This window comes from Camelus dromedarius, chromosome 7, assembly GCF_036321535.1.
Source record: "Camelus dromedarius isolate mCamDro1 chromosome 7, mCamDro1.pat, whole genome shotgun sequence".
NCBI lineage: Eukaryota > Metazoa > Chordata > Mammalia > Artiodactyla > Camelidae > Camelus > Camelus dromedarius.
Genome location: NC_087442.1, coordinates 44,039,237 through 44,053,674, shown reverse-complemented (window position 1 = coordinate 44,053,674; position 14,438 = coordinate 44,039,237). Strand labels below are relative to the sequence as shown.

The 14,438-nt window shown below is 37.8% G+C and overlaps 1 protein-coding gene across 8 annotated transcripts; it reads right to left on the bottom strand.

Annotated features, from left to right (window-relative positions):
* Positions 1-3,892: 3,892 nt before the first annotated feature.
* On the bottom strand, positions 3,893-14,007 carry HNRNPA2B1 (heterogeneous nuclear ribonucleoprotein A2/B1). Of its 8 annotated transcripts, none has more exons than XR_004137835.2 (14): positions 13,788-14,005; positions 10,892-10,927; positions 10,684-10,794; positions 10,370-10,516; positions 9,900-10,110; positions 9,675-9,776; positions 9,521-9,601; positions 8,812-8,874; positions 7,395-7,514; positions 7,027-7,149; positions 6,282-6,364; positions 5,206-5,434; positions 4,776-4,911; positions 3,893-4,234 (listed from the first exon to the last, which is right to left on the bottom strand). XR_004137835.2 is itself a non-coding variant. In XM_031455072.2 (12 exons), the coding sequence occupies exons 1-11, from the start codon at positions 13,791-13,793 to the stop codon at positions 6,303-6,305; spliced, it is 1,062 nt and encodes a 353-aa protein (XP_031310932.1). In that variant the 5' UTR covers positions 13,794-14,005; the 3' UTR covers positions 3,893-4,234; positions 6,282-6,302. The 8 variants fall into 8 exon arrangements, 4 of the variants coding, with proteins under 4 accessions (XP_031310932.1, XP_010993697.1, XP_031310934.1 ...); XR_010381656.1 differs by having other exon boundaries at positions 4,839-4,911; XR_004137834.2 differs by lacking the exon at positions 5,206-5,434.
* Between the last annotated feature and the right edge of the window lie 431 nt (positions 14,008-14,438).

The following is a 14,438-nucleotide window of genomic DNA, read 5'->3' as shown; positions in this document are numbered from 1 at the left end:
TATAAAGCACTAACTTTTTCCTTTCATACACAAATCCTAAGCAAATTTACTTTGGATATTTATCCTTCAAAATAACCACAATTCAGGAATACAAGTGAATACCTAGCAAATAGGGCAGCATAGGGTTTAATTTTTTTAATTACACAAATTGATCAGCCAAACAAGTCAATATAGTAATACCAACACAGAATAACATGAAAACCCTAAGTGGTGAAACCCTACACCAAGGTGCCAAAAACAGCTTTAAACTATTCGTGTATTAGACATTAATGCCTGGGGACAAAAAGCCTCCCTCCTGTAACTAGAGCTACCTGCACATAGGGAAACTGAGTTCCCTGGCAGTAAAGCCAGCCTGGAGGGATGGCCCCACATCTGGAAGATCGACAGCTCACACACACAAAACGCAAACTTGCTCAAACGTGGAAACACACAAAAGCCCAAGCTAACATTAAGAAAAGTCTGCCCATCAATAATCTAACAAAAAATAAATAAATAAATAAATAAACCAAAATACGGATTAATAGGCAAAGATAGCCTTTTGATAAAAAGATCAGAGTTTGAAAATGAACTAGTCCTAGAAATGGCATTTGAAATGAAAACTCAAGGATATTAACAGTAAACAGGAAAGTTAATTTTCTGAAGATAACTTTTTAGTCTAATTTTAGAACTGAAAGAATCAAGGTTGTCAGATGTAGTACCACAAATCGAAATATTCTTTTGCTCCAGAAACACAGCATATGTATCTTTATCATTTTAAATTGGGCCTAAGAGTTTCAAACCCTAGATTTTGCTAGTAAAATGCTGACCAGTTTTGTACAATGGCCCCTTTTTAAACGTTGATAGGCTTTTTACAAGCACACCTCAGATGTCATGTTCTAAATAGAGCTCCAAGGCACATGAGAAATATAAAATGCTACAGAACCAATTTACTTGTAGGTTTTTGAAACTCCAATTATCACTGGCTCACTTTGAGTACCTGCTCTTAGACTCTGCATTCTTCCTCAAACCCTGAAAACACAATAAAATAGGATCAACTGGGCAAGAAAAGAGGCACACAGTGCAGAGCTGGGACTCATCACAGTAACTGAAATTTAAACACTTTTAAGTATAGAAGGTAATTTGCTGCATTGTAACCAAAGGTCAATGAGCGCAGCTTTCATCAGCCAGTTTAATCTCATTTCCATTGGCTAGTTTCTTGACAATTATCACTTCACACAAAACTCAATGGGCTTGCATACAAACTGAAGCTGTGGAAATCTCACACCATGATTTTAGTTTAAGCTCCCTATTCACAAATTAAGATAAACCGAGATTGACTAAACCAGTTTTTGCGGGTTCAGTGGTCTTGACAAAATATGCCATGTTTTACCATGAGTTGAAAGGAATAGGTGGAGTGTTGAGAAAACTTTGGTTTTAGAAACTATACATTTTATTGTGGGGAACAAAGCTGTTAGGTGTCTGACCCATTACTGAAACATCAGTCTTCAGTTTATGTGAACAAGATATGGATCTAAATTGAGAACCAACTTCATCAAAGGGTTAGGGGCAGGGGAAGACAAATTGTCTCCAAGTATTTGTTGTGGGGTTTAAAGTCACAAACCTCGAGACCAATAGAACTGGACACTTAGGAACGATCAGTAATGTTTTACTCACTTACCTGACAGTTTGTATGTTTAAGTCTTTAACCTCTTGAAAGTACTTTCGTCTAGGCATCACTTACCCTCCTGAGTTCACCGTGAATTGGCCCAAATTAACATTCCATTTTGAATTGCTTAAAATAGTCTTACCTTCCTCAGCTACAGAAAATACTTACTCTTGGAATTGTTCATAAAATAACATCAGCTGAAAAATCAAAATCTGGTTCAACAACCAGATGGAGCTTATCCTTTCCCCATTAAAACCTTATTCCTTTTGGTAGCCATCAACAGGACATGTTGGAATATCCTCACAGGTGAAATAAAATCTATTATATGTGATCTCCAAGCAATGTAGACTGAACAAAAACATCTGGGTGTTTGGGTTCCATTTCAAGGCTAGCTCCACACCAGCACTGACCTTTAGAATACAGGAAGTCAGACCAACTTCTAAAATTCCCAACTCACAACAGTCACCCTATGGAGTAATATTTTTAACAATTATTTTTCATTTACTTTTACTTTAAATAGCTGGAATCATTTCCCCCCTTCCCCATCATCTTCAAAGATCTGAATATATTCCTTTATTTGCAGTAACAGCAGTGTTGCATTAAGATCATATTCTGTGTATCACCCGAGAACATCATTTCCATAAAGACTGATTGTAATAAAAATAAGCCAAAATGCACATGTACTTTAGGTATAGTGTTTTCTACCTTCTGCAAAGGCGCACGCCCACACAGAATTAACAAGCTTTCATTCCTAGGGAACTGAAACATGATTCTTTCAAAAGCTTCCCTCAATTGGCTCTCAGTGCTTTTCAATATTTGACCCAAACAGGAGTTATAATCAAAGTTTAGACCAACTGACGTATTCATCCACCTAACTGGGCTACTGAAAACCACATAGAACCCGTTTCAAAACCTTTCACAAGAACAAATTCCAGGTACGGGAACCAGCCCCCATGATGACACGCAATGCTTGTCTTTTGGATCATATAAAAACCTCCCCTTCCCTACACCATGACAAGACAGCAACTTTCACACCCTGGTTGTATTTTGAAGATTCTTTTGTCGCTTCAACTATGGGTGAAGGAAATAGCACCAACCTGCCAGTCCTGTCAGTAGGCCACTTCAGATGCAATTTTTTCCTAGCCCCAGTCAAGTTTTCTGATTCTTCAACCCTGAGCTTCAGCTAGAATCACACAGCTAAGTTGCAGTTGTTGACCTATGAGTAACAAGTTTACCATGCTCTACGCTACTCTTAAGTATTGGGGTAAATGTGTTAATGCAGCAGTAAAGGGTTAAGTCCAAGATAAAAACCGTTAAAATTCTTCAAAGTATTTCCTTTTAGAACAAAAATTTCCTTAAACCTCAATTTCTAAAATTAGCAGCTCAACACACAACATACACAAAATTATTCAACATCACCTACTATGTGTTTCAATAAACCATTTCAGCCGATCATGTATTAACAGATGTTTCCCCTCATTCGTGCTGGTGTTAAAGGCTATTTTGGCTTGTATTATACCAATTTGATTTGACTTCTTCCAAGTTCAAATTCTTGGTAGAGCTCGACATTTTTAAAACCTTAATTTTTTCCTAGTAAACCCACATCCAAGTTCATAGTTGATAATGGACAGTTACAATTTTAAAACAAAAAAGCTCATCTTCTGTTAGTCATTAGTCTGACTTACCTGTGATAGCCTTTGTTATCAAAACCAAAAGTTAGAACAAGTATGTTTACTATTATTTTTCTGGTTTCTTTCATTGTTTCAGGTTAACATCCAAGTCAGAAAGTTGCTGCTTGCTATTTAATTGTATCCACCATGTCTAACCCTTTAATGACAACCACTTCATACTAAGTGTAAAACAAAAGAGCTAATTTACATTTGTGAAACTAATGACAGATTTTGTTTCAGTGCTCTGCATAGCCACTTAATTTAGACCACTCTAGCTGGTTAAAATCCATGATTTTAAAACCACCACCAGCAATGTTAAACATACAAAGCAAAGCCAGAAATCTGTAGCATTATTCAAACGCTGAATATACAATGTATAAAGAATGCCATTTTATTAGGGACAGCCAATAATGTCCACAATGCTTTTCTCATTTGTCTACCAATATTGAAAGGAAAATGGCAAGATGCATTGCTTTGTGAAACTGCTTTAAAATTCTAGGGGATGGCAATCCTTTAGACAGCTTAATGTTCATAGAACAAGATTCACACATTTTATGTGTAAACATTACACCAAGTATTTGAATACAAAAGTATTTATTTTATAAACTTTATATTTAAAATAGAATTTTAATCTGTCTACTCACAAAACCTAATTTAAAACATGATACATTTTCTCTCTAGCTGATTTGATGTTACTCTTTTACAAACAATGCTCAATTTGTAATTGTTTTATATTAAGAACCTGTACTAAATGAAGTCTGTTATTTTATCAGAAAACATTTCCCTTTAATCTTAAAAGAGTGCTTTTTTAAATGAAGGCACCAACAAGAACTACTTTCAGATGGTACAGAATTTCTTATTTCTTGAAGACTCTGTGGTTGACCACTTCTTCATTAGTTACCTGCAGCAAGACACCTTCCTGCCAAAGGAAAAAAAAAGTATCTGAAGAAGTTTATCATGTTTGTCCAAAGAACCTAAATAACTTCAGTGGTGGTCTTAGGATCAAAGAAGACTCACAGGTGCATACAGTAGAATATGCCCTGGTTATCACATTCCTGAAAAGGCAATAAAGCCAGGCAATCAATTAGACATCTAAGAAAGGAAATTTCAGCAGCCAACCTATATCTCTCCTATAGGGTAGGGGATTGGGAAAGAATTACATTTAAACCCATGTGTTTAGTACTGGATACATACAGGATTTATAATGTAGACACTTTATTCATAAATATAAGTTATCTGAAAATAGATTCAACCATCTTGCCCTACCTTCTCCTTAGCCTGATCCTGGATAAGAATGTAAAGCTAGAACCTTATCAAATAACAGAAGAACAAAATGTTTTTATTTTTAATAAAAACCCCCAGTTCACTCAAAATTCTTGATCCAAGAAATGTGAATACACAAGGGTGTAACGACTGGAAATTGCATGATTTATTGAACTTGCAGCCTAACTTTTACCTACCATTTTACTACCAACACCACTGAAGGAACCAAGAAAAGCTTTATTAATGATCACTTGGCTTGCCTCAGCTGTTGAAATGAAGCACTTTACAGTCTTTGTGGCAGCAGAATATACTTGTCCATGGTTCATATCAATGCTAAAATTCCAGCAGGGAAAAAAATGATATGTTAAGAACCTGAATCTTCATAGAAGGGGAGGGGGATGGGAAAGAAGGAAAAAAAGGGGGGAAAAAACAACCAAAATAATTTAAGTAAACGACAGATTGGAAAACAGGGTTTATAAAATTATTCTCTTGAGTTTATAAATTGTTAAACTCAATTTATAGCTATGTTAAACTACATGAGACCCACTATACTGAAAGACCATTGAAGAGTATTAGTTAATCTTTTGGGGAGGAAAATTAAGAAAGGAAAAGTAAATAAGATCTTACCTAAAGAAGTTTAACTGAAGCTTAGAACTATTTTGCTCTACACCCTCAGCTTTCGTTGGCATCCTTATAAACTACTGTAGTTAAAGCTTTGTAGAAACAGCACAGTTTCTTAAGACTGGCTGAACTTAGTAGTCGCCAAGAGTTCTCTTGTACTAGACCTGTATCCCTGAAGAGTACCTCGCTGGGGTTATTTCCTTTCCTTGCATTGAAGCAGCAGCATCTAAAAGATCTAAAAAGGTGTTTCTCCTTGCAGAGATATCCCTTAAGTTATCTAGGTAATTTAATCCTGATGAATTGCAGACAACACACTTATATCTGACCAGCATTTATCTTATACAAATATAACAACAGCTTTGCAATGGACCTTAATTATACTACCCACTCCTTAACTTATTTAAAATAAAAAGTCTATAATTACACAATTTCCTTTAGAATTATTTTATTAAATCATAAATGTACAACAGCTTCTTAACTCTACACACGCACTTAAATTTTTTTAAAGGAAAAACGTTATGTCTTATTACACCATGATCCTGGCTAATAGCTTTTCAAAACTTTGAGAAAAATCTTAAAAAAGGTTTCACATGTCACCTGAAACTTACAAATTTAACATTATCAAAGAAGGAATGCTTCTACACTCTTACAAAGACCACTAGAAAGAAACAACAATTAAAAAGCTAAGAAACTGTCTCAAAGGCATTTTTTTTTTTTACAATCCTTCCTCCACAGTAAGGTAATGTTATTAAATAATCCAATCCATTCACAAAATGGCTCTCTGCATCTGCTCTGGTGTCTTCTGCCATATCACTGCATATTTATGCATGACTGAGATAAGAGTTTCCTTAACATTGTTATTTCGATAACCTGAAGCTGTTCTGTTACCTCTGGGCTCTCATCCTCTCCTATTTATACAGTGAAGCCTGTTTCAACAGAAGTAAAGAGTAAAAAAAAATAGGTTATGAAATTATCCATCTAACCAGATTTTAAGGAAAGATAACATGATCCTAAAAAGCTTTTAACTCCTGGCAGCTAGGTCTCCCAAGACAATAATAATGTGAAACTTAAAAGCTACTTACCCATGGCAAATAGGAAGAAGCTCAGTATCGGCTTCTCCCTCCATAACCCCCACTTCCTCCACTGCCTCCTGGACCATAATTTCCTAGAATGTTGAAACAAGAGAGAGCAAACTTACTTTAATTTCCCACAATAAGCCTAATTCTATAGCTGATTTTATTTTTATAGCCATACACTACAACAAGCAGATTATTTGACTAGTTAACCTAAGTATTCAGGAGATAAATTATCCAGATTCAGAGATACTACACTTTTGTCCTTTAAACTTGAAAACATTATACTGCTGCTTTTTTAAGGAATCTCTTCCATAATTACCTGAACTTAGATTGGTATTTTGTTTTTAAAAAGTGTACCAAGCATAAGCATAACTGGTCCTCTTAAAAATAACAATGGTTTGAACGAAAGCTCAGATTTACTAAATCTGCTTTCAAAGACAACTCATAAGACTCAAAAATGTGTATCACTTGCAATCCGCTCAGCAATTTAATTTGGCTCTCCCTTAATCAGCCAAAGGGGGAAAACACCCACTGAAAGTAGCTAATCCATTTTGCCACTGAAAATTCCACCTCCACCACAATCCCCCAATATATATTTGTTTGCTGAAATATTTTACCCAAATTTATTCTTAGTAACACTGTGTATTTCATGGGAAGTGTTACACAAGCATAAATTAACAATGTTATCTTCCTTCAAGTCATGGAATACTAATTTTCAAATCATACAAATTTGAAGAATCTAATAAATTACCTCCACCATATGGTCCCCCCATGTTTCTGCTACCACCAAAGTTTCCACTCTTCATTGGACCGTAGTTAGAAGGTTGCTGGTTATAATTTCCAAAATCATTATAATTTCCACTTCCATAATTTCCTATAAAAAATTGGTCATTTTTGCACAATGAACCTCAACACAATCAAATATTAAACCAGTGATACACGTTAAGTATTTAGGACAAATCTCCCATAAAAATAAATCAGAACAAATGGAAAACACCTATCTACAGTTCTACAGTTTTTAAAGGCAACTATTGACAACAATGAAATGAAAAAAACCTCATGTGTTAAAAGTCATTAATTCCAATCCAAATTCCCACATAAAGGTTGCAGGTGAATTACCTCCTCCATAGTTGTCATAACCACCTCCGTAGCCCCCACCCTGGTTGCCATATCCAGGTCCTCCACCACCATATCCTCCTCTTCCTCCTCCATAACCAGGGCTACCTCCAAAATTGCCACCTATTATAAAATAAGCCTTTAAGTAATTACTTAGTATTTTCAATGCCATTTGAACTGTCTTATCAAACTCATTTCCAGCTTTCTGAAACACACATATTTATAAGTAAAATACTTGTTCTATAAAATCTCTAGAATAGCCTCAAGGGCAGATTCTGAATATCTCTCATTGATAAACAGTTGGGGGTGGGGATTACCTACCCATATCCAACTGGATAAAACCTTTAGAAACAAATACCTGTAATGCCACAGACCTCCCCTAATACTAAAGATATTAACGATTCTCTTGAAGATATCTTGAAATATTATTTATATTTTGTGTAAGGTTGCGGGGGGTGGGCAGATAAGGTGTATAGGCTAATGGGACAAAGTAGAAGTGCCACATCTTACTACTGGTCCAAAAGATTATTCCCAACTCGTGTTTCCCTGTGAATTACAATTCTCTCAAATAAAATGCCCACCACCCTTCTCCTGAGTAGAAATGGGGGGGAGGACCAGAAATTAGCAAACTTGCATGTAATTCACAATCTTAAATTGGTAGTTAGTCTCAGATTACTTGCAACAAGCACAAAAACTAATCTTTATCATAAAACCAAATCAGTATTTGGATTTCAAAGCAAAGTTGGAAATAGTGAGATGTAGGAGTAACTTAGTCATGCCCAATGAGTGCAAAACCAGAAGTCAAGTCTATTATTTGGTCAGTTTTTAATGTCCCATTTCCTTCTTAGGACATTGGTCAGCAAGTATCAATCTTTTCTGTACTCCAACAGAACGTACACCTGATACATCACTTGATATTTAACAGTGGCTCACAACCTTAGCTAGACACAGGAGCACGCTTTTTAAAAAGTTCCCTTCAAGACTTATGGGACATTATCCTGGGGGACTTGTAAGAGCTAAGACAACGCAATGCTTACATGTTGATCTTGGTCATATCCACTGTTGTCTACTTTTTCAGAAAAAACACAGGATACAAAATATCACATGTCCAATTGTTTTGCTTGAGAAACAACCAGATATGACGGCATCTTAAAATTTCTCATTTAAAATCTACCCAATTGATTTTGCAAAGTATACTAACACCTACAAGTATACTTTTCTCGAGCTATACAACAGCTAAGATGAAAACTATGAAAAAAAAAACAAATAATTCAACCACCATCAGGTGATCACTTTATAAAAGGTTTTTTTTAAAATAAAGTAGAACATTAAGAAAAATCTCATGTACACTCAAATGGACAACATGCACCAGTATGATTAAATCTAAAGACACATAAACCAAAATGTAGAAGAAACTGACCTCCAGGTCCTCCTCCATACCCATTATAGCCATCCCCAAATCCACGACCACTTCCATATCCATCTGTTAGGGACAGGAAAAGAAGATAATGATTATTTTACCGTGATTCAGGCTACTCATTTTTTACCCTCCTTTCGCCACCACCTTATGCTGTAGCACGTGTTACTCGCTTATTCTTAAAAAACAAACATTACTAACGGGTAGTTAAACCTCATCAGGGTAACTGCCTGATTTGGGGGCTTTGAACTTGCAAGCCTCATCTTAAAATATTCCATTTATTAATACATAGGAATGACACTGGAAAGGGGCAGTGATTTTCCTGTTGGCACTTCACTACAGTAATTAACATACATAAACTGTAAACCACAAAACTTAAAAAATATAAACCTTTTTTTCAAGTCTACAGGTGAAGGCTCTACAGGATTTCCGCCCACTACTCAGGAACATCTCATAAATGAGATGGTTGCAATGTCTTTTTAACTTTTAGACCACAAAAGCATCTCTACATTTGACCTTGATTAGTTACAAAACTAGGTAAGTAATCTCTTGCGCCTAACTGAATCAGAATATCCCACCAGAAGAGAGCCTACTGTAAAAAGTTTTAAGGATAACTTTTAAAAATTAGATTGGATTTCTCCAATAAAAACTTACTTACTGCTTTCAAGCACATTCACCCTTCTAAACTTAGAAAGAAGGTGGACTGACTTACCAGATCCTCCTCTAAAGTTACTTCCTGGTCCTGGTCCAAAATTTCCACCACCACCACGAGAATCTCCAAAACCAAAGTTGCCTACAATAAATACTCTGGTTAGTAACCAACACTGACACAGATGAATCTTAAGAATAAATGAAACTGAAGTTACCTCCTCTTCCACTTCTAGAACTTTGGACTTCCTGCATTTCTTGTCTAGACAAAGCCTTTCGCACTTCTGCATTATGACCATTGATGGTATGGTATTTCTGCACTGGAATGAAAAGTTCAGATTCCATGAATTCCCCATTCTATGCCGGCCAACTTAAAAGTTTACTTTTTACTTAAAACTTACTTGTGAGAGACCCACAACACTTAACATTTATAAGACACTTACACACAATCTTATCCACAGGATCATGGTCATCAAAAGTAACAAATCCAAAGCCTCTTTTCTTCCCAGACTGCCTGTCAGTAATTATCTCAATGGTATCAATTTTCCCATATTCTTCAAAGTAATCTCTAAGATGATGTTCCTCAGTATCTTCTTTAATTCCACCAACAAACAGCTTCTTCACAGTTACATGAGCCCCAGGCTTTCCAGATTCCTGAAAGAGAAAAAAAGTCACCCTGACAGAAGAACCCACAAACACAGATGGCTTCTACCTGTGATCAAATACTAAGTAAGGCAACAGCTTATAAGAGCCTAGTCTTTGAAATAAGCTAGTCTTGAAAACTAAAAATACACAAACCCAACAAAGCTTTTGTAACTGAAAAACTCAGAGCTGAATACAAATAACTTTCAAAATTAACTTTCTAAACAGAATTTTCCTCAAATTACTTACTGTACAGTATGTATTTGCTCACCTCTCTTGCAACAGCACGTTTTGGCTCAACCACTCTCCCATCAATTGAATGAGGTCTTGCAGCCATGGCAGCATCAACCTCAGCCATGGATGAAAAAGTTACAAAACCAAATCCTCTTGATCTTTTGCTTGCAGGATCCCTCATTACCTTTAAATCCAAAGGGGTATGGTTACCATTTAATCTCAATACTTCACAGCATTTTAATATAATGAACATATTTAAAAGTGATTTTCTCCACCATTCACTTAACATCTTAAAACAGAGAAGCCCAACAGTTGAAGGACCACCCGTAAACACGTTCACATTTAACGTACCACACAGTCTGTAAGTTTTCCCCATTGCTCGTAGTAGTTCCTCAAACTTTCTTCTGTAGTTTCAAAGCTCAAGCCACCAATAAAGAGTTTACGGAATTGTTCCTTTTCTCTCTGCAAAGGAAAACATCATTTCAATTTTTATTTACATTTTCTCTTTGTATGCAGGAAATTAAATTCTTAAATATGAGGTGACCTGCTGGCAGAGTACCTTTTTCCTCTCCAAAGGAACAGTTTCTAAAGTTTTCTGGGGGGGAAAAAAAAAACTTACATCAAATTTAAACCATATGTTAAACTGCATATTAGTTGTGTTACACCAAAAAAATTGCCTCAGCTGAATTACACAAGTTTCAAAGTCATTAATGCTTGATCTAAATTTCCTTGACATTAAATTATTTTAAACAAATCTAATATCATTTAGTTAAAAACACTTTCTGAAGAAAAAGGAGCAAATTCATTCCCTGGTAACTGAAAAGTTAATGGACTCTTACAAAATCTGCATTCAATCCTACATTGTAGAACAGAGAAGTTAACTTTTGAATATTCATTTTAAATATACTTTTAAAACATAAAAAACTGTTAGCTTCTTACTTATGCCCAATACTTGCCATTTTTTTCAGGATTCAGTATTTGAAAAGTGACATTTTCTCTTCAATGCTCCCTCTGGTGGTGATTGTAATGTAACTCAATGTTTTAAAAAATGTTAAGAACCTAGTTATGTTTGCCTACATTACATAGCCACATTGTCCATTAGAGAAAAACTTTAAATGTTCACTATATGTACTAAAATATCCTTAAAGTTTACTTCTGACCAAGGCAGAATGATTTTTGTGACCGTCTAAAGCTTAAAAAGTTTTAATGCAGCCGGGTTTTGGCATTTGGATGACAACACTGATACAATCTTAATTGTTACTGAGCTAAAAAAGCAGTAAAAGACACTATAATCATCTCACTTTTCAAAAACCATAGAAACATTTCAATGATCACTGTGACTACCCAATAGCTACATAGTATTACCACTTACACTTCATGTTGAACTTAGTGGCCTTCTGGCAAATTACACTGTATAAACATTTTTACACGTGAAAAGAAAAACTCTGGGCTGAAATCTCAATCCTTATAAACCAGCGAGTAACTAAACTGCATTCCAGCTCTGCATTTTGCACTCAGTTAAAGGCTGAGTTTCAAGTTACTAGGTTTTCAGTTGACTAAGTTAAAAAGCCAAAAATAATCAAAAACGAAAATTATTCTTAATTTCCTCGACCAACTGCTATAAACAATATAAAAGGAATGATCACATGTAATTTTTGAGACAGCAGGTATTTTATCCCCTGCAAATAACATTACAACTCTCAACCCACAATTATACTGAAGGTTCTCCCTCCATGCATCTATCTTCTCCCAACAGGTCAAAAAATAGATGAGCAATTCAGAGACTCTTTTGCAGTTAACTTTTCAAGATTCTCAATATTTAAAATACATGCCCGAACTAGTTCCTGAGACATTTTTACTCCTCTGACAAATTTTTATAACAATCTGTTAAAACGGTTACATTTAAGTTTTTAAGCAAATTTTACTTACTCCAAATAGTCAATAAAAAGGCCTTTTAAAACCCAAATAAAGAGATTTCAAAGACATCTACAACAAATTTTACAAATCACTAACAAAAGGCAAAAACTCGTTACTTACCTCAGTTTTTTTCCAAACTTACCCGCTGTCCACTATCGATTACAAAGTTATTTAATAAGCGTGCTTAGGGTCAAAGAAAATACCCAGGTAGACCCCCTTCGCTTGACACTTTATGCTTATCAATGTAATCATCAACCATGATTGCAAACATAAATGAGAAAAGCAAGTGACAAAGTTCAAACATAGTGGCCCAGCCTAAAACAGTTTTGTATACAGTAATACACGCATTTAAGGACTGAGCCACGTTTTAACCAGAGTACAATTAAAGTCATCTTTATTTCACTTTCATCATAATTTCTAGCTTATCACTTACAAAGATCCGTGGCCTTGTCGAATAAAGATTAAATTTCCCAGTAAAAACAGTATTTTAAAAAACGAATGCATTTTACGATTCGAAAGGAATCCACGAAAATAAAGGATTCGAACCGGAATACCGGCCCCGTAAAGACCTCTTTACCCATGGCCTCCCACATAGTTGGTAGTAGTCTGATCGCTCCAAATTTTGCTTTTTCATTTCTAAAGTTTCCTACGTTCCAACTGCCTTTTTAATCACCCCAGACCCAGAAAAAAATCGTTACTCAGAAAGGGGGGGGGGGGCAGAAAACAAAATGTTTCCTTTATACTATGGCTCGCCTTAAAACCCGGCCCGACTCCCTAAAGCATTTGTTTTACCTCTTCTTAAGCCGTGAGAACCAGTCCCGGAGCCCCCCGCCCCCCCGCCCCCCCCCCCCGCCCTTCGGTGTGGCTCCTGAACGCAATGGCGCCATTTCATCGAGGGGACGGGAGCGAGCCTCTAATGAGGTGCGCAGGACTTTAAAGATCCAAGCTCACAAAATACTCGGAATCCACCTCGAAACGGCATGAAAACAGCCCGAAAAGGAAAAAACATAGTTAACCACTCCTACTTTATCTCAAACGGGTCAAACTAGTTGAATTTAGAGAGTTAAAAGGAAAACGCTGCGAGGAAGGAGAGAAACGAAAATGGCGGCCGCCAAATCCGGTTCCCGGGAGGGGGGGAGGGGAAGCTCCGCAGCCTCGCTCGCGAGGACCCGAAGCCCGCCGAAACGCTCAAACGCCGGGACGCCGGGGCCCCCAAACCGGCGTGCTGTGAAAGGGGAGTAAAAATTCCCGCCTCCGCGCCCCACTTTCACTAAAGCAGGGCTGCGTCCGCCATGTGGAAGTTCCCCATCCCCCACCCCCAGCAAAGGGAAATGGCGCCGGGAGGCTGAGGGTGGGGATGGCGCTATACAACCAGGCCTCCGCTAACAACCCCTCCTCAAAAACATCCCGAGACCAACCGCTTCTGAAGTGGCCCCATTTCGCTGCCTCTCTCCCAGAGGCAGGCGGCCGACTTCCAATAAGGCGCCAACGGCCTCGCCATGCCCTTTCCAACAACTCATTGATTTCAAACCCGTTACCTCCATCGCGGACTCAGTCGCTTCAGCCCGATTTCCCGCAGCCGAGCGAGATGAGAGAGATCTCCGCGGACGAACACGAACCGGACTCGTCCTGGCGCTGTAGTGAGAACTGCCGCTGCTCGAGAAACAACACCGCTAGGAGCACCTCCACTCCGGACCCCGCGCTGCTGCTACTGCCGCTAGAGCCGCTGCCGCCGCTTTTCTAGAACCTTCCCCCCGACTAACGCGTCTTCCCCTACGTCAGGCCGTTACGTAAACGCCCTAACCGCCGCCAATGGCGGGAACGCTCTACGCCCTCCTTACGCCAAGTGCGTGCCCCTCCCCGCCTTGCGGGCAACAGTGGTATTAGACGCCACTTGCGTAAAAGGGCTCTGTGAATTGCGGAAGGCTCGAGTCCTGCATATCTGTGTGTCTCGGAATTGGGTCCAGCCCCCGCCTTAGCGCAGGGCAGGTGAGAAACGGTCGCGCAGTTTGAAATTAACGCTGTCGGGAGGAGCTTAATCCTCAACCCGAAGGCCCAGCCCCTCAACCCGGGAGGTGGTCCTTACGGCAACACTGTGATAATCTCCCCTTGGCCCAGGTTCTCCAGGTATAAAAAAAAGTCTGTTGTCTCCTCCTGCGTTTTCCCTCCCCCACCGTCTCCCTCTTGCG

Bases quoted from the DNA above. Each gene is read 5' to 3' on its own strand.
- HNRNPA2B1 (XM_010995395.3), bottom strand. The intron at 9,602-9,674 runs GTAACTTCAGTT...TATTTATTGTAG, and splicing joins TTCTAGAAGTGGAAGAGGAG to GCAACTTTGGTTTTGGAGAT. The intron at 7,150-7,394 runs GTAATTCACCTG...AATTTTTTATAG, and splicing joins TTATGACAACTATGGAGGAG to GAAATTATGGAAGTGGAAAT.